Below are 21,734 nucleotides of genomic sequence, written 5' to 3'. Positions count from 1 at the left end.
AGTGATCTAGAGGAAGAGTAGTTTTAGAAAGTATATAAAGTATAGAATGTGTTCTTAGCTTTCATTATCTATGTGATTTTTTTTTAATATTGGGGATAATTGGTCCTTTAAGGCTGCATGTGAGAATTGTCAGTAAGAGTAATGTTTTGTTTCTCAGAAGTTGTATATAGATTTTTGGAAGAAATAAGACAGTTTTGAATTGCCATCTTGATGTTATCAGTGATACTCTGAATTTCAATTTCAGAAATGGCTATAGGATACTAAGAATTAACTAGTAAACCATTACACTAAAAAGTTAAACTTAGACTTCAGCAAAAGATTGGGAGAAATCTGTATTTGAAGATGTTAGACTCTAGGCTTTCCTTGGTTGCTGAAATATGTAATTATTTGCCTCACGAATTCTTTTATTCTTTCATTAAAAGACAAAAAGGATAGCCATTGTTGCCTATAATCCCAGCTTCTCAGGAGGCTGAGACCTGGAGGATCATGGTTCAAAGTCAACCCAGGCAAAAAAGTTCTCAAAGAATTAATCTCCAAGCTAATTAGCAAAAAGCAACACTGTCGGTGTGGCTCACATTGTAGATCACCAATTCTGACCAAGTGAGTGAGCAGGAGCCCCTGAATTCAAGCGCCTGTATTAGTTGAGAAAGAGGGGGTAGGGAGAGGGAGAGGGAGAGAAAAGGAGGGAGAAAGTGAGAGGGAGAAAGAAAATTTAGTTTGACCTAGTGATTCATGTTTTTAATAACAGCCCTAGGAAGTCCAAGGTAGGAAATTCTCAAGTTCAAAGCCAGTATGCACTACATAGTAAGACCCTGCTTTAAGAACAAGAAAAAGGGAATCAAATAAGTTGATGGTGACATAGATAATGAAAGATGACTGACTGTGGAAATACTGATAGTTATGTTTAACTGAGCAAAGTACAGCTTCATCTTCCATAGCAAAAATTCAATGAAATACCTTCTTTAAGTAAACACTTTGGATAATGGAGGAGAACTTAGGTGATATTTTTTTCCATTCCCCCATTTTTCTCTACTGTGTTCCAAGTACTACATTAGATAAGATTCAATGGTCAAGAAAACAAGAGCCCTACATCTGCCTCTTAAAATTTATTAAGAACATCAGTTAGTTGATTGCAGTTATGATAACACAGGAAGGCAGTTTAGATTTCATCTAAAAAGTACTGAGAGCCAGGTGCCGGTGACTCATACCTAGCTACTCAGGGGGCTGAGATCTGAGGATCACAGTTCAAAGCCATCCCAGGCTGGAAAGGCTTATCTCTAATTAACCACCAGAAAACCAGAAGTGGCACTGTAGCTCAAGTGGTAGAGCGCTAGCCTTGAACTGAAGAGTTCAGGGACAGCAAGCATCCAGGTCCAAAGTTCAAGCCCCACAACCCACCAAAAAAAAATGCAATGAGATAAATCAAAGTATAATATATTCACATTTACAGATTAGGAGATATTCTTGATGATAGTGAGAATGCATGATGATGCATTCTTAGAGGCAAATGAACTAGTTTAAATTCTCACTATATATATATATATATACACACACACACTATACACTATATATATACATATATATATACATATATATATATATAAACAAAGAAATTTTATTTGAAAGAAGGTTGAGTGGGACTGGGGGCTTGGGAATAATGAATGAATCTGAGAGACATTTAAAATAGAGAAGACATAAAAATTTTATATGGGGACAACAAAGGAGAGAAACTGTCCCAATAATTCACTAAAATAATCAGACTGTGGTGTTTCATAGGAGGTAGATGGTGTCAGGTAAATTAAATTGGTAGCTGAGAAAAGAGAGCAGCACGTGGTATTCAGGCAAGAGAAAGGTTTATTTGTAGGCCACCTCTAGTCAAGTTGGAAGCCCAGGCAGCAGGAATAATGGGTTGAACCACAGCCTGGACAGGACTTATCAAGGCCAGGGGTGGACGAAGGTGTGGCCACACTGGATGCGATGTGACTTCAGGGAGGAGGGGTGACTGCCTCCAAGTGTGTAGGTTACCTAGGTGACACAGGTACTGGGCAGAGACTTAACCAAGAGGAGGGAGGAATCTGCTCTGCCTTTGCAGGGTGTACCTTACAAATACTTGTGAGTATTCATAAAACATGCACTAAAAATAGGCACTAGTCAAGTGGACATGTAAGAAGACAGAAGTGAGAAGAAAAGTGTGAGCTAGCAATACTGCTTTGGAAGCAATCAAAGCATGCTATTAACAGGTCCTGTTAGGACACACCTATAGTTCCAGCATTCCCAAGGGAGAAGCAGGAGAATGGGGAACTTTAAAGCCAGCCTGATTACCTCATGCAAACAAACAAAAATCATGGCATTAGCTTCTGAAGCTACAATGTGGGTAATAACACTCCAATGGGTAAAATGTAGTCAAGAGAAAAGGACAGTTATCAAACTCTTAAATACAGACTTTTAATGAACAAGGTAAATCCAAAAGTTAATCTGAGAAAAATTAACTAAAGGGTAAAAGGAGAAACCATTTTGTTATCCTAGAAATAAAGACAAGCAAGGACTAGAAGAAAAGTTGTGATCAGTAGAGTTAAAGTCTCCAGTGGAAAATAAGATAATGACAAAAGTGGCTTACAGCTCTAGAAATAGTAACTGTTTCTTTGGAGCAGTTTCTTTGGAGACTGAGGAAGGAATCCACTTGGCACTGAACGTGTGAAGTGTTGCTCAGGCAGCAAAGATGTAGCACAGCACAGTTGTGTCCAGAAATTTAAAAAGAGAAGTCAAAAGTTATCAGAACAGCATGAGCCTTGAGAAGTAATTTCTTTTTTTCTTTTTCTTTTTTGGGTCCAGTCGTGGGGCCTGAACTCTGGGCCTGGGCGCTGTCCCTCAGCTCTTCAGCTCAAGGCTAGCGCTCTACCACTTGAGCCACCGCACCACTTCCAGCTTTTTTCTTTTTGCTTATGTGGTGCTGAGGGATCAAACCCAGGGCCTCATGCATGCAAGGCAAGCGCTCTACCACTGAGCCACCTTCCCAGCCCCGAGAAATAATTTCTTATGAGAGCAAAAAGCATATGTCATCTCATATAAATTCTCTGTGAAAAAGCTAGTACAAATGAATGAATAAAGAAAATGAATGGAGGCATGTAGGTAGTGATACCTATACCAGTGGTAGGGTACTATATGGTTCCATTCTTGACTACTCAGCATAGACGTTTCTGCATGTCTCTTTGCTAGGAACAATGTCCTGTGCCCTCAATTAAGAGAATCAATGAACTTAAGCTTGTAATCAATTACTCTACATATAATTTCTAATTTTATGAACACTTGCCTATGTAGGGTTGATTCGTAGCTTCCCACCATGACATGAAAATGCAAAATGTCTATATGTTCTCTCCTTACACCATGGCCTGCATTACAATTCAGAGGTAACTACAACTTGAAGAATGTGAGCTCTTATAATTACCACAGAGCTTCTTCTTACAGTGTCAGATTGTTGAGAAAGACACCTGAGATGTTTATAGCTTGTTCTTTCAAATGATTTATTGTCATTTATTTGGAGATGTTCAGAACACTAGCTTACTCAGCTAGAAGTTAGAAACTGTAAGTATCAATCTATAGAACATCTGGACACTTAGGAATTCTGAATCATAAGTCCAGCCATAGTGGTTGATAGGATCATTCTTGACAAGCCATTAATCTCTTTTCCTCAAGTTCTTTCCAATAAAATGAGTATGACCTTTCAGGTCTTTGTTCTAAAAGTCTGGGAGAAACACATCGCAAGTCAATGTATGAAGACAGGAAAATAACCCTTAACCCCTATAGCTAAAGGAGGAATGGAAACTCTATAAACACCATAGAGATTGCTAAGTTATGAGAATTAACTATGATCTGCCTCTACCATTGGGCTAGATTTGGAGTCATCACTCTGTACCCAGAGGCCCTAAAAAATGTCCTTGTGAGAGGAACACTGAGGTCATGGATGTCTTCCATTTGCTTCCTTCAAGAGATAGTCTGGTCAGTTGTCTAAATATCATCATGTCTCCTAACAAGGATTTTGGGGAAATTAATCATTTTCAGGCAATTGTTTTTTTAATGTTTTAATGTGATTAAGTGTTTACATAATTTCCCAAGTTTCACAGTATTGTGGGATAGTGATGCTCAGTTAAAGTCACAAACACATTCTAACTTTCCTGGAGCAAATTGTCTATCACGGTCTATAACATTTATGAGTTCTATGAGCTTTGCGATACAGTTATTTCTTCCACATCAAGTGATATGTATATTTCTTTTGTTTTGCATAACATCAGCTGTTCCTTCTTTCCCATTTGTTCCCTCCCTCCCATCGCTGCCATTAAGTTGCTTAGTTCATTTTGGTCAATGTCCTGTGCAGCTAATGGATCCCGCTGTTGTATGTTTTTCCTCCTGGTTCCCCTCCGGTGTGCACATATATACCATACATGTGATCAGTAACATGGGGTTATTTAGAAGTAGTTTGACCAGATGTGTGGAAGTTCTTTGTTTCTTAAGTCCTGTTAATTTTGTCATATCACCTAACATTTTGGATTTAACATCCACTTATCAGGGAGACCATGTACCATTTGTCTCTTTGCTCTTGGCTTACCTCGTTCAACATGAATTCTTCTAGCTCCATCCATTTCCCAGCAAATGTCATTATTTTGTCCTTTCTAATGGCTGCATAATATTCCATTGTGTATAGATACCACAACTTTTGGATCCATTCATCTGTGGTGGGGCATCTGGGTTGTTTCCATATCCTGACTATTGTGAACAGTGCTGCAATAAACATGGAGGTGCATGAGTCCTTGTATACTGGTTCCTGTTTTAGGCAATTGTCTCTTTAAGCAGAAAATGTCCCTGTTGGGAAGGTACAGTCTCTAATGAGCAAAAAAAAAGGGGGGGAGATTTCTTCTTGAAGTCCTTTGTGCTTTCTTGTCTTCCCTCAGACACATACTTTCTCAGTGATAGCATAGTCACTGAGTTATGAAAACTATGAAAGGAAAAAGAAAAATCACAAGCATCCATAAACCTTGCTATTTGTAATCAGCGCATAACCTCCATCATGAAATCTGTGAGTAATTCACTCCCCACGCTTTCCACTTCAGCCTACCAATATGGGCTCTCATGCTGCCACCCAGAACATTAATGAAGGAAGTCAGGCGGCAGTACAGCTTGCCCTTGGGGACTCATTTTTCACATCACCAAAAAGTAATTTCTGTCATTTTTGGCCATCTGGTAGCCTGGATTGTGAAGATGAAATTTCACTCAAGAATTACTTAAGAGAGTGGGCCTTGCAGTCTCCCTGACTGCCCAGTTCGAAATTCTATCTGCGTTTCACATATAACCCCATAGATGCCCTTAGTCTCCTGCCAGCAAATAAGATTCTCAAAGCATAGTTGTAAGCTGCTACTGAAATGGTCTGTTTCTTTTATTGTCTTTAAGTAGTTGTACAAAAAGGTTTAAATTCAGCATGTCAGTGTTTGCATCTTCATCAATATTATCCCTTACTTTGTCTCAGATGATACTTGGTACATACCCTACACAGTATCTTAGGTATTATAAGTGTGTAATTAAAGGTATGTTTAACTAAAATTAACTATCATTACATTGTAAGTAGTAGTGTTATAAGTGTGTAATTAAAGGTATGTTTAACTAAAGTTAACTATCATTACATTGTAAGTAGTAGTGATGACAATAGTCTTTAGAATAATAGTAGGGTAGTAGTTTTACAATGCCTACATCTCTTTAAATGAGCCTTATTAGTTCCATCATATACATTTTCAAGTACACTATCTGACCTTTTATACATTATGATACTAGTTAGAGGCTTTCTATTATAGTTATTATAGTGTGGTTTATTTAAGTAGATGCATAAATCCTGCATCTTACTAACACAATGATGCAATCTTATACTAAACTATATTTTTATTGCCTTAGCGTATGGAGAAGACTACATTATATATTATATACCTGATGTGATATACATGATATATATGATACATGGTCATGGTATAATAGTAGGTATAATAGTAAATATATGGTATCATATATAAAAATTTGAGTGACTGTGATGAGAAAAATTTGTTATTAATTTATGTAAATATACAGACCATCTCATATGTAAATAAAATTTATCTTGGTAAGAATCAAGGTAAAGCTTTTTTCCTTATAAGATGACAGATAGTTTGTATAACACTCAGATGTGCCTAGTGGGAGGTATTCTCACCTTGAGACTCGGTGAGCAGATAACAAGATAACAAGAAGAGATCTTAAAAGTACCCTGGTTACTTAATACAAAATTTCAAATTAATCAGGAAAAAATTACATTTCTTATCTCCAGTTATATGGATCATTGCTACAAGCCTGCTTTAATGACATTAACAACATGGTTACATATTCCATTTATTGTCTTTACAGTTCCACCAAAGATCTCCAACATCTCCTCAGACGTCACTGTGAATGAGGGCAGCAATGTGACCCTGGTCTGTATGGCCAATGGCCGCCCCGAACCCGTTATCACCTGGAGACACCTTACACCAACTGGTAAGCAGCCCTCTAATTTGCAAGATGTCACATGCTAGCTAAGATTGTGTTGTCAAATGGTGAGAACACTTCATGTTCTTAAGACACTAAGATGATTACCATATGACCAGACAGGTCTGTTATAGTATTCTTGCTGTCTTCAGAACTGTGTTCATTTCTATGAAGTTCATAGCTATAATAATAAGTGCATATACACATTATATTTCACTTGCAATATTATACCCACAAGGCAACACATATAGGAACATTGAATGACTTGGTATTTCATCTAATACGTATGCTGATTTGGTAGTTGAGTTACTTGGGACAATGTATTGAATTGAATTTACATTTTTTGTAAGTTTGTCTTGCTTCAATTTTAGACAACTATTAGTTTTCTAGTATGTACCAATTTGTGAAGAAACTAGTCAGGAACAAAACAATATTGTCTGTGGCTTCTCCTCTCTATGACTTGGCATCTAATTCTGTGATGGACAGAAGTTATGGAGGTAGGGGTGGAAGAAGCTACATGAGTTTATCATTCATCTCAGATTTTGGCTTTAGTTCAGTACAAATCTGAATATCCCAGGAATATTCTTTGCATCTGCTTTTCCATATTCTTATCACCTTCATGTAACTCAATTCCAACCCCCCCAACATTATATTTCTAGCATTATTTAAATATTCTAACAAAAGAGTTAGAATTAACTGAATGCATATTCCTCTGCACTACCAATTGATTCACTCAGCTGTCTTTGACAATGGAGCCTACTATTCAATTGTTCCAGATCTGTAGATCAAAATTCTTATAAGACAGCTTTTAGCTTAGTAGAGAGGAATTTTTTTGTTTGATAAATGTGTTGATTTAAATATTTGAAAACATAAATGTATTAACATGGTGAAGTGATTTGAAAACTATATAGAATCCTCAACTTTTACCTGGCTTATGTCTGATATTTTCTTTTTTCTTTTTCTTTTTGTCAGTTATGGGGATTAAACTCTGGGCCTAGGCACTGTCCTTGAGCTCTTCAGCTCAAGAACAGTGCTCTACCTCTTGAGCCACAGTGCCACTTCCGGTTTTCTAATGGTTTATTGGAGATAAGAATTTTTTGGAATTTCCTATTTGGGCTGGCTTTGAACTGTGATCCTCAGATCTTAGCCTCCTGAGTAGCTAGGATTACAAGCGGGAGCCACCAGCGCATGTCTTGATATTTTCTTAAAGTCTATTCATAAAGTGTTTAGAAATTAATTTACAGCATATTCATGTGATAATGAACTCCATTTAAAAATATGCCAAGCTAAGCATACAGAAAGAGGTATCCTGATATATTTCTTAAAGGGTCCCAGTAATGTTTGGTTACAATGGCCTAAAAAAACCTCTGTATTTTATGATGTGAGATCATGGGGCCACCATTTAACCTTATACTCCAAATTAATTTCCAAGTAAAGTTTGGACAAACCTATGACATGGTCTAATATTTAGCATGATATTCTTATCAGATATCTCTATTTTCTTTAAAAGATGTCCTTATTAATATTTCCATTGCCACTTATTGGTAACATATAAAATCAATACAGTGTAAGCTTATTTGGGGAATCAATTTCAAATTTATTGTCTCATAAGATCATATAGAAGATTGTCTTCAGTATGAATCTGAAGATGTCTGTCTTTCCCTTGAACTAAAACTTCAGAACATATTCAACTTTGATAGTATTCTATTAACTCCTCACCTACACACCTACCACTGTACCAAGTAGCCATTATTTTATTGGCTGGCCATTCAGTATAAAAATAACAGGCCTATTTTATCAAACCAACTTCTAAAATCATTGTGTTTTCTATATTGTTAATGAGAAATGATCAAAATCCTAGCATACATTTATTTTGAAGAATCGATTAAAGGAAATTCTTTGTTTCCAATATTTCTGTTATTTTTCTAAATAATTTTGTGTTTGTAAATTAAGTCAGTGAATTTTTATAAATAATCTTGAATTCTTTATTCTACTGACTGTTAATAAATATAGAGACATTTTTCTGGTCCATGTGTATATATATCCTTTATGTATATATATGCACATATGCATATATAAATATACATATATAAATTACATATCAATAATATTACAAATAAAATCTTTAAAAATTACTTAGGAGTTAGGAATAGCAGTTGATTTACAGACTATTCTCTTGTTTCCTTACCATTATTTTATACTTTTGTTCTTTTTAATCTTTAATTTAGGAGTTTACATGAACATACTATTTTTAATCTCTTAATCTTAATCATAAAATAAAATAGGTAATCAAAGGTAAAATAGATAATGAAATAAAAACACATTAATGTTATGGTCAATTAATAGATATATTAATAGAAGGACATTATTTCCTTTGGTAGAATACTGGCTAGTAAAATAGTATTTTCATGAGGAAATGCAATTGCTGAGTGGAGCCTAAAGATAGATTATTTTTTTTTGTCCTTTGTGTTTAGAAAAGTTCTGGGAAGAAAAAAAAAAAGTTCTGGGAACCAAAGCTTCAAGGCTGTTTGTCTGTTGGTTTAGAGCTTCATGACTAACTCTAATACAAACATCTTCATAATAATGAACATCTGATTTGAAACTTAAAGTACACTGCTTTCTATGCTTCATGTCAATGAAAGTCCAAGGGACCAACCATTATCTTTCAGGATAAAGAATATTTTTATATATTGAGAGAACTCTAGAGTTTTAAAATAACCTACAAAATTTTATATACTCACAAGGATCCCCAATAATCAATATCAGGGACATCAAGCTAAGCCTATGGGCCAAATCCAGTATGCCTCATTTATGTAATTATGTAATTATGTAATACCTTAGCAAGAATACCTTCTTATTTTAACATGGATAAGTGGAATTTCATATTCAGAGTACCAAGCTTGCTAGACAGGTGCTCTACCTCTTAAGCCACACCCCCAGCCTAATAATATTTTTGGAATAGCTACATAGTCGAAAAAAGTAAAAAAGAAGTCTACTTTTTGCTAGTAAAAGATATATGAAATCCAAATTTCAGTGTGCATACACAATGGTACATTGAAATATAGCCGTACTCTTGTATTTGCATATTGTTTATGGCTGCTTTCACTCTATAACATCAGACAAACATTTGCAACAACAACAAAAACTTCCCAGCCCACAAAGACTAAAAAAATATATATTTCATCTGGCCTTTTAGAAGAATGTTCATAGATCTCTGCTCAAGACTTAGGACATAGGACAAGGATTTTCTATTCTCATCCATGCCCTTCACACATCTCAAGAAAACTTTATTTTTCTAGTCATCTATCCAGGCCTTCTCTGTGGGTCAGAATCTATTCCTGTACATGCAAAAGGAGCTCGCTCATATATTTGCAGAGTGAAAGACAACCACCATCCACCCTTACAATGTCTATTGATTGCCAAGCTTATGCTTTTCATCTCTTTCACAATTGACCTACATAAACACCGGATCAAAATGATATTCCAAGTGACAGAAGAGAAAAACTTGCCTTCGCTATTTTATAAAGACAACTAGGATTCTGTGTATGTGCCTGAGTATTTGTGTGTGTGTGTGTGTGTGTGTGTGTGTGTGTGTGTGTGTGTGTGTGTGGTTATTCCTTTCAAATTATGGAAACAGTGTAATTGTTTTCAGCCTATCATGCAAGTCTTTCTTAGAGACACTGGAGGAAGAGACTAACTCCCTGTGTGACAGCAAAGCCATGTGAAGGAAAATAAAATTCAACTAGCTTTGTTCCATTATTAATCATGGCTTCCACAGTTGAGAGTGTGACTATCTTCCAGAGGAAATGTGCCTGTAATTAGCTCGACCCCACAGGAACATGGAAGCCTGAAAGGGGGAAGATTTCATGTAGGGATCACTAGTAGGGGATGACCTGACATTTGATGACATGACATAGAGAAAGAAACAGACACATGGCACATTTTTATGAGAAAACTGTTTGTTACCTCAGTGTGGTTCTTTTGTTCTTTTTTAATTTTTTGTGTAGGTTATTTCATTTTTTTTTCTTTTAGCATTACGAATTTCTTTCTAAAATATATTACCATTGTTTTCAAAGAGGAAAATTAGAAGAATAGTGAATTTTCATTATGCACACTAAAACAAACATTTACCTGACTCCGAGACTGATGTATTTCACTAATGTCTTTCTTATATTTCTGATTTCTTCTATCATTTTCTTTTTTCACTTTTTCTATGTAGTCAAAGTGGTGTGTCACATATGTGGTTATTAAAAGTGACCTATTTTTTCCCCTTAATTAAGTTAGACTTTCATAATACTGTGACTCCCAGAGGGCAATTGCACTGTAACATATATTTCTATGGAGTGTTTGATCTCCCTTCTGTGAGCAAAAGAGGCTCCTATCTTCATTTAACTTTATTTCTAAATCTTTCTTCTTATGGCCGTAAGGAGATTTCTTTGTGAAGTGTGCATTATGGGGTGTCAGGATTACTCAGGGTTACAGAACTAGTTTCTGTGCATTTTGTTTCTACAGGGTTTTCTCAGCCTTAGTACTGTTAGATACCTAGAAAACTCAAAAGGTACACTGAGCATTTCTTTCACCCCTTAGGCTAAGATCAACTCAGAAGTTACTGTGTAATTTTCTTGTCCAGCCAGAAGCCAGATTTGACATCAACAGAGAGTTTAGAAATCCTACTTAAGAATTATTTTCTGTTTTGTTGGACTGAGTGGGAAAATATTGTTCAAGAAGGTTCAATAGGACTTTCAGGCAGCAGAAACTCATTATACCCTGGTTAATCACTTGGTTTTAGATACCCCTACAATATGGTTCCAGCTCTAAACTTAACTGATCTTTTCTCAAATGCTGTTAATACAACACTTTCATCTCCCTAGTTTTTAATTGTATAACTCACTTCGTATCACCAGCATAAACTCTTGACTTATTGAAGTCATTTTTAAAGTCAAATTCTACAGTCCATGTTTCTAGGGACAATCACCTGGCATTCTGAGTGAGTGTGGTAGAATTAGCATGATGTTATATTCATTGCAGGTAACATATCATGTACAGTTTGAGTCCAGAGAAGTTATTTCCCTTAAATTTTCTTTTATAGATCCTATTGATGGTTCTGTGAGTTGATGTCTATAGTATATGAATATGGAAGTCAAACCCATATACTTTTACCATAAAGACTGTTGACCACATCATAATAATTCAATTCAGAGCGCTAGTTCAACTTATACTAGGAAGTATTTTCATTTATGCTTTGTAGAGAAAAATAATGAATTTTTGGTATAATTTCTCAGTTTCATACTTGTACATTGATGTCAAGATGTTATACACTGATACAGAATTATATTCACACTAATTTCACTCTCCATCTAATGAAATTTATCTGGTCAAGATTATTTGTAGGGTACCCACTCTATAAAAAAGACAAAATGAAGAGTAAGACAGACATGGTTCCTGCACAAATGGAGCTTATAGTTCAACAAGAGAGCTGAGCATGAAAATAATAATTGCATGAATAACCCTTTAATTAGATTCATATATTATAAAGCAAAATTACAGCATTCAATAAGACTATAAAACAGGCCCATATAGTGAAATCTGCAAAGCCAGCAGACTTCTCTGAAGGGACATTATGCTGAGACCTCAAAATTGAGTAGTACCTGGACAAGAAGATAGGAAGAAAGAGTATTTTAGACATAAAAGACAGTCCATACCAACACCTGGAGTGATAAGGCTTTTAAGAAGTTGGGTGAATATTATTATGTGAACCATCATGGTTGTTACTGTATTGTTATGCTACTTTTCATACTCAAACTCATATTTTAGACACAATTTAAGTTTACCTCTTAATGTTTCCATTTTTATATCAATAAATATCACTATATATTCATGTACACAAACACATATATGTGAGCAAGTATTTTGTGCACAAATATCTTAAATATAGGTCAGAAATGTGTACAGCATAGTGATACACAACTGTAATACCAATTGGGAGAGTGAGGCAGGCTTTGAGGGTAGTTTGAACTATGTAGAGAGACTCTGTGTCCACACAAATATCAAACAAATCAAAAACTTTTTCCTTTCTATTGATAGCTCCATAAAGCCTAACCAAGTACATACAAATTCCTTTTTAAACCTTCATATCATTAAAATAAATAGGTGATTTAGAAAATAAAGAACACAAAATCTAACTACATGATTACTGGAATCCTCTACCAACAACTTAAAAATCCTGGCAATACAAAATAAGTGACCTTGAGAATTGTTAAACCACAGAGAAATGATTCCTAATTAAACCTTACTTGGTATACACTGAGAAATGCCCTCATGCCCCACTTGTACATCCAGATGTGTTGAAGGCCCTAATGAGACTTTGCCAGATAAGAAATGAATTAGTCCATAATTGTTTTGGAGTGACTACCTTAGACTTCAGTGCACCTGCATGCTGGGCAACTTTGGGTTGGGATGAGGCAATATCTCAATCAGAAACTCTCACAGGACCTATTGAGAATAGAATTCCATACTCTACCTCTATTCTAATCATCTTAGTATTCACTCATCACTATTTTACCTTTTGCCATCATTCCAAATACTACACACACACACACACACACACACACACACACACATTCATTTATGTGAGAGGCTAATATGTATTTAAAAGATGAAGGGGTTTTATTGGGATATATCCACATATGCACACAGTGTACTTAAAAAAATTAAACCTCTCTGAAATATTCCCTTTCCTCCTTCTATCTTCAACATTTTGTCAAATAGCAATTTGTGGATTTTAGTGTGTTGTATTCAAGTGTAAATATATATCTATATATATATATATATACACACACACACACACACACACATATTTATGTGATCTCCTTTAATTCTCTTCACCCCTCCATATTACTCCTTTATCCCTACCCCTGCTCATGAACAATCCACATTTTCCACTCAAATCTCATTACCATTAGTATAACCATCATCATTACTTTAGGCCTATAATACACATATGAGCATGAACCTTGATCTGTGGTTTGGTATATCATCCTTAACATAATGACCTCCAGATGCATCCATTTTTTGGCAAATGATATAATTTTACCTTTCTTTATGGATGAATAATATTCTCCAATGTGCATCCAATATACTTTTATATAGAAACATTATAGAAAATATTTTCTTTGTGCATTTGTCATTTGTTGTACACATCAGCTTATTCTACCATCTGGCTATTATGAACAGAATTGCAATAAATATGGACATGTAGGTAAAACTTTTAAATTATGTGCTTAAATTTTCCTTTGTTAAGTGTGTGAGATTTATACAAGTTTGGAAATTATACTCTATCTATATGTACATTTTGCATTTGTAAGTACTCAATTGAATGAGTTACTTAAGGACTTGACAAAAAGGAGAAGTATTACTGAGAAATAATTCATAAAGTATAAACTAAATACACACTGATGAATAATTAAAGCATGTGTGAATAGAAAATAAGCTACAAATGATATAACAGGATTATAGAGCTAAGTCTATGTAACAGGTTTTGAAACCTTCAGGGAATTCCCTGCCTTGGTTTTTTTAGAACTTTTCTTCTTGAGTTGCCCTATTGTCTATCTGATTCGCATCATCACCTACTATGCTGTGGAGAAAGTTGTGAAATCTTCACATTCATACATCTGATTTTTTTAATACTCTTATCACTCTTCAACTATCAGTAATTGTTATTTTACTTTTCAGTGCTTATTACACTCAATAATTGTCTTAAACATTCCTTTACTTTTTCATTGCCTATTTTCCTCATGAAAGCAAATGCTTTGATGACCTTAGTTCCTGTTATAGTACCTGGCATAGAGTAAGGTAAATATTTGTTGAATAAGTAAGTGCATTACTTACTGTAGAGAAATGTCAGGCTTTCGGTTCCTCTCTGCTTAAAGTTAAGATTAAAGAAGAGTCCTCATAAAATTTTATTTTGCATGTATCTCTATCATATCATATACATCTTTAAAAGATAAGATTTTTTTCACTTAAGGCACTGTGACGTTCTACGCGTTTCTCTATCTATATAATGTATGTTAGTCTTTATGTATTTTAACAGAGATTGAACTCCATTGAACTCGTGTTGTTGTGTGGTGGTAATATTGTGGGAGAGAATCTTTAAGAACATTAGAGTTGGGCAATAGATAACAGTCCCAAGGCTGAGTCAACCTAAACAAAGAAACTCCCACTGAGGAGTTATTTCACAATACATTACAATGTCCCTTTCTGGTTGTATCAAATGGTAGTATAAGATTCCAAGTCTGGCAATCATCGCAACTACCCCGAGTAGAAGAAAATCAGATATAGCATTCAAGTTCTAGTCTCCAACCACAAACAAAAACAAAAAAGAAAAGAAACACCTCGGTTACATTCTATAATGTATGCAAAATTCACCAAATTTCATTAAGATTTAAAAAAAATCTGTGACAACCAGGAGATTGGGAGGTAATTCACAGAATACTTTTTAAAAATATGATATAGAGAATAGCATCATTTCTGCCTATTACATCTGGACTCTCCTCATCAGAAATTGTGAGGGCTTTAAAAGAAAGTTAAAATTTTGAGCCCTAGCACATATCCACAAGTTGAGAAACTACTGTCCATCAAGATCCCCAGGTGGTGTGTATGCTTGTTAAATTTGAAAAGCTATCAGCCAGAGGTGAAGTCTCCAAATTCAGAGAAAGCTGTGTCCTTAGCATTTGAATTACAGAAATTAAAAACCTTTCCACATTTTTTTTTACCAAGGGGCAATCTTAAACTGTAATTCCTTCCTTCTGTCTTTCTTTCAAAATACATTCCTACCAAGAAAAAAGTAAAGAAAATGGTGTACAATAGGGGTGGAGTACAATACTGTATCATTGAATATTTATCAAGGATAAAAGAACACCTAATGTACTTCCTACTATATAAGTTGCTGCTGTTAAGTATTGCCAGAAAAAGAAAATAAGCTACTTTATGAAGAGATGCATTCTGGATGACAGTAGCCACTTTTCTCATCATCGTTTATAATAAGTTTATCACAAATTGTAGGCAATAATTTGTGGCCTGTCTGCCTCACACTGGTGCTTCCAGAGCTCAAATGAGATAATGAATAGGAAAGTCACTTGAAAACTGGAAGGCTCTCTACAAATGCAAAGCACTGGTAGAAAGAATACAGTATTTGGAGTTAGAAAGCAAGGGTTTGAGTTCCTGCTCTCTATAATTTACTCTTTTTTGGGGTATGAGGATTGGGTACATTCTTTGAGCACTGACTTATCATCCTCATTCTATGAATGATAGAATGACTGCTCACCTAATAGGTGAACTAATGTATATGAAAGCAATGTATTTTTGATGACAAAGAATTACTCAGCTGCTGTGTGTTATAGTTGTCATAGATTCTGTGAAGCAAAATAGGCTTAAATCATGGCAAGTATTCGGGATAAATTGCAGAAAGAACTAATTTCAAGACTGTGAAGCACTCTCCAAAATTTCCCAATACTACAATGCAGTGGTTCTTAAGAACATGTCAACTGGGTAATTATTAGGCTTCACACCACACTTACTTAAATTTAAAAAAAAAAAAACAACCTCTAGGCATGTAGACCGAATATTCATTATTTTGACAAAATCTCAAAGTGATTTTGATGCATAATTCTTAGATAAGACTTACACTGAAGAAATGTATCTTTGTCCAATAATCAGGGTTGAATGATCATGAGTGTAAGAACACTTTGGATACCTCCTATTTTGGATGTTCATGTAACTATTCTATAATATAAATGAACTATCTGATTTTTTGGCTAGAATAACTATCCACTTAGATGGAGAAGTTTGGAAGTAGCAACAGCACAGAAATCCCAAATTTGTTTTCTGTCCACATTCTAATGATATTTGAAGGTAACACATTGCTTAAAATGTGCACATATTTCTGAAATTCTCATTATTCTCCTGAAATATACATTTGCAAACTTCCTTGTACACAAACTGTGATTCATCCGAATAGATGTGGCCACCCAGTCTATAAAAGACATGTCAATAAAATCACCCCCATGTCACTAAGGAACTCTGTGAAAATGAACTTTTCAACTTGGCTAGAGAGGAAGTCATGGAGGAGGGATAGTGGGAAAAAATGAAGGATTGGTAAGAATGTTCAATAGAAATGTACTCATTAGCTTACTTATGTAACTGTAACCTCTCTGTACATTATGTTTATAACAAAATAAATAAGAATTTTAAAAAAAGAAAAGCAAATGAAAAATCCAGACAAAAAAAAGAGAAACTATGAAAAGCAGATTTCTTATTTTCTTTAAAAAGATAAATAAAAAGGAAGAAAATGAAATCCTTGTCATTTCCTTTATGTGTCACATACTTTTGTTTCATGGATCAAATCCAGTATTATTCTCAAATTGGTCAACAATTCAAAAGCACAGTAGACTCTGGGAAATCATACCATTGCTAAGTTATGACCGTCTGCTGTTGACTGAAGTGTTAAAATCTGGTGAAGGGAAAAAAGAAAAAGAAAAAAAATATTTAATAATTCAATAGGCAAATATGCAAATCAGATCTAATTCTTCAAGGTATTCTAGCAATAAAAACCGAAATGTCAGTCTTTGAATGACATCAGTCTCTCTGTTCTAATTTTATTTTTGGGGTGGTCACTGAGACTTTATGATATTTTGACTGTGTAAGTAAGATCCAGATCAGGGAATAATAGATTTCAAAGGCAGATGAAAACTCTCCCAGCCACTTCCTCTGCGGAGGACCACACAGGAGACATGTTAAATTTGTAAACATTCCACTCCCCCTTGCAAGGAAAACAAAAATTGCAAAGTTGGTTGAAACTGTAGGAAAGGAAGATAGTCTGGATATCATCTTAGAGCAAAAGTCTTTCCAGTGATAATGCATGGAACTGAAGATACAGCTGCTCCTCATTTATGGGCCACTTTTTATGGACACAGAATCAAGCAGTGGACAATGCATAAATAAACACTGTGTCTTCCTAGTAAAATAGTTAAATGTGAAAAATTATGATGGTTGCACACATAACAACTTCTATAGCCTGCTTATTTAAAACAATTATAAAAATGAAGTCATGATAGTACATTATCAGCTGGACCTGCCATAATAAAATAGTGCAGAGGTTTAAACAACAGACCTTCATTTCCTCCATAGTTCTGGAGGCTAGAAGTCCGTGATGAGTGATGTGGTGAGGGTTTCCGTGGCTTGTATATTTTGGTCACCTTCTTGCATGCCTTGTGAATCCTTTCTGTGTTGAACATAAACACATTCTCTAGTATTCCTTCTTAAAAGGTCACTAATTATTCTATAGGGATCTCACCATTATGTCAGCATACAAATGTAATTACCTCAAAAAGACTCCATCTCAGAATTTTACTACATTGTCACCTCAGGGTTCTATATATTGATTAGTAGAGGATAAAGTAGAGTCTAATGCATGTGTCTATCTGCCTGCCTACAAGTGAACTTCTGACTCTCTTTTGGAGCAGTGCTCCAACAGATTTGAATTTATTCTGTTGTCATGTTCCTTAAGGACTGTGTATATCCTGGAATTGAATCTTCTCTTCAATTCAGGATTAGAAAAAAAAACAAAAAAGAAAAGCAAATGAAAAAAATCCAAATATGCAGTCTTAATATAGAAATCAAGTGATGATGACATTAGCAGCCTAGTGCTCGCTGCCTTCCCCAAACTCAAATGTCCTGTCAGTTAGCGTCCACCCTGAACTTCTATAATTCCAGCAGGAGAACCAAAGCACTTCCAATGGAGTTATTCCTGTAACACATCAAGGCCAGGCTGAAAGAAAAATCTGTCTTATGCATGTGTAACTAGCTGTAACTCTCTCTCTTCTTGGCAGTGCTGTTACTGATTACTGCTAGAGAAGATAATTCCCCCAGGAACATTTAAGCATTCTAAGCTCTCCACAGCAGGCTGACTCAGCTGCTGTGTGTCAGAGTGGATCAGGAGCTCTGCTGAGCCAGTGTGCAATGCCGCTAAGCCTTTGAGAATGCGTGTGAATCTTCACTCTGCTCTGTTCCTTGTCAAAAGTGTAGTTCTGCCAAGGAGCTGTCTGGCCGCAGGGATGACCCATAATCCCATTCTCTCCCACTGGGTAAGAGTGGGTGATGATGATTGGGTTGGGATAAATGGCCAGCCAGTGAGGACTGCGGCCGCTTCTCACCTGATTATGGTACAGATGGAGGCTAAGAGGTATTTTAGCAGATCCAAAAGAAAAAATCTATTTTTTACTTTAGCTATCTGAGGCAGTATCTTTCTGAATTGAGTCTCAATATATAATGTAACACTGAAATAAAAAAAAAAGAGGAAGGGGAAACAAGAAGGAGGCAACAATGCTTGCTAAGAAATGTACTCGTTATCTTGCCATGTAATTGTAACTCCTCTGTACGATATTTTCACACAAAAAAAGAACTAGCTGCCTTTTGAAGGGGTTCTCTGTTCTATGGGAGACCTCCATGCGGTCTGGAAAAACTAGAATGATTATTCTTCATGGTGACACTTATCACCATTATTGCTGTTACTATGATCATTCTTATCATTACCATTAGCATGATTGCTAGAAACAACTATGATAATTTCCACTTCTTCTACCCAGGATGGAAAGATACTCAACACTGATAATTCCTCATGTCTGTAAGAGCCTCATCACCACAGGGATTCCCTAAATATTTAGGAGGTATCCCAGCACAGACTCAGTGAATCACATATTAGAGCTGGACAGCTTTTCCAAAAGTAAACTTCTGAGTTTGATAGAGGGAAAATACCAGATACTAGAAGGAACTTTATATGTATTTTTCTTCTGTTGATATTTCAGAAAAATACCAAACATACCACAGGCGGTATATATATAAAGCATACACACATACACACACATTCACACACACATACATTCACAGCCACACACACGCAAAACACAGACTCCTGAACATTCCCTTCCCACACACTCCACAACTCACACAAACTCACACAAAGAAACACACAATTGTCTCACACATGTCCTCATATAAACACATAAACATAAACATATACATATTATCACATATACACTCTTCCACAAACACACATGAACTCACATACACTTGCCCTTACAAACACACACACACACACACACACACACACACACACTTGCTTAAATTGTACAAACTCGAAAATATGTTATTACTAATTTTAATGCAAGTTGCTCTTCTATCACTATAATGTGAATTTCAATAAAGCAATATTGTCTGATTTTCACCCCCAAAGGGAATGTTTCACCCTCAAAACCAATAACTGAGTGTTCTACATCCCAGAAGCTGAAAAACAAAGCCAGCATAGCCTCACTGCACATTACATTGAAACCTTGAATATAAATTGGACTTTTAGGATTTTCTTTTCACTATTATAAAACCTTACAATTTCTCCATTTGTAGCAGTAAAATACTGAAGTCCAAAACTGTATCCCTGAGACCCATTAGTTATCACCTTGTTGTCAAGCTATTTGGATATCTGTACCATCCGAGTAACATCTCTGTTATTAGCTTCCTATAGCTACCACAACAAATTATCACAGGCTTGGAGGCTGAAAACAGTAAAAATGTCTTCTACAGTTCTGAAGGCCTTGGAATCCATAGTATAGGACTTGGGGGCCAGGCGCCCTCTGGTGGTTATAATGAGCAATTGACTTCAATGGCTCCAGGTTTTCCTTAGCTTTTAGAACTTCTATCTCCTGGCCTCCTCCTAACGTTCACATGCTTCTTCCCTATCTTTGTGCCTCTGTGTCTCAGTTCTTCCTTATTCCTCTTTTTTTTAACAGTCATTGATCTTCGGGGTCATCTAGAGATCTTCAATTACCTCTGCAAACATCTTTATTTCCAAATAAGGTCACATTCCCTAGTACTGGGGCTAAGGATTGAGAAATATTATTTTTATACAGAGAAGAAAGAATAAAATGAGATTTGAATAGAATAAACCCAAATGATGTTTGAAAGGCAAAATATGTGTGCATGGGAGGGTGTCAACTACTATCATATGATAACGAATTATACCATTATAATATAGTAGATTGTATATTATATATTATATTATTTATATAGTATATTACACATGTTAATATATTGTAACTATAACATATCTTAATACTAAATTTTCTGTGGAGAAGGAATATTATGCAATATCCCATTCTGAGTTTACCTATACAAATGAAATATTTTGTAAGCATAAAAGAAATATGCATAACAGCTAAGAGGACAAAATTATAAAGTTAGTTAACTGGGTTTAAATTTTAGACAGAGATTGCCAGACTGGGGTGATGCTACATATTTATAATCCCAGCAGCTCGGGTTAAGGTAAAAAGGTCATGAATTTGACATCACACTGGTTATAATAGTAACATCTTCTTTTAAAAAAAAATCTAAAAGGTAATTGTCTGCCCAATATGAGCAGAGTTGAATGACTTCCATCAGCCAAATAAGTACACACACACACACACACACACACACACACACACCATGGAGTCATAGTAGGATTTTCTAATTCCTGTTGTATGCTAAGAGATGCTACTTATGAAAAATGCGACATAGTATCTGACCTGGAAAATTCTCAACAAACATAAGCTATTGTCACTATCATTCTGCTACTGAAACTGACATTCCACTAAAATTTCTAAAAGAAAAAATTTGGTGTAGTCTATTACCAAGGTGCTATCCCAAGTAAGTAGGCCTGCTAAGAAGAACTAAAAATAAGTACTCAGAATGATGATGACAACTTCACATCTTCCCTTTGCACATAGCCATTAGTTGCAGGGAAGGGGTGTGTGTGTGTGTGTGTGGTGTGGTGTGTGTGTGTGTGTGTGTGTGTGTGTGTGTGGTGTGTGTGTGTGTGTGGTATTATGGGTGTGTGCATGGGCTGGCATGCGCATGCACATGAGTGTGTGTGTGTGTGTGTGTGTGTGTGTGTGCTGATATTGGGACTTGAATCCAGCATTTCAACATCTCTCTGGGGCTTTTTCAAGTGGTGTTCTACCCCTTGAACCACAGTTCCTCTTCTGGCTTTTTAACTGCTTCATTGGAGATAAGAGTCTCACAGGCTTGCTTTGAATTGCAGTCCTCAGATTTCAGCTTCCTGAGTAGCTGAGATTACAGAAAAGATGTGTGACTAGTGCCTGGTTGGCAAGTTT

General features: G+C 35.6%; 1 protein-coding gene across 2 annotated transcripts in view; it reads left to right on the top strand.

Moving 5' to 3' along the window:
- Positions 1-21,734, top strand: part of Lsamp (limbic system-associated membrane protein) — a 600,188-nt gene that overhangs the window by 387,298 nt on the left and 191,156 nt on the right. For both annotated transcript variants that reach the window (XM_013028532.1, XM_013028533.1), the window contains exon 3: positions 6,418-6,543. In XM_013028532.1, the coding sequence (XP_012883986.1) occupies positions 6,418-6,543 (126 nt within the window). The remainder of the gene's footprint in view (positions 1-6,417; positions 6,544-21,734) is intronic.

This window comes from Dipodomys ordii, unplaced genomic scaffold, assembly GCF_000151885.1.
Source record: "Dipodomys ordii isolate 6190 unplaced genomic scaffold, Dord_2.0 Scaffold111, whole genome shotgun sequence".
NCBI lineage: Eukaryota > Metazoa > Chordata > Mammalia > Rodentia > Heteromyidae > Dipodomys > Dipodomys ordii.
This window is presented reverse-complemented; position numbering and strand designations above follow the sequence as displayed.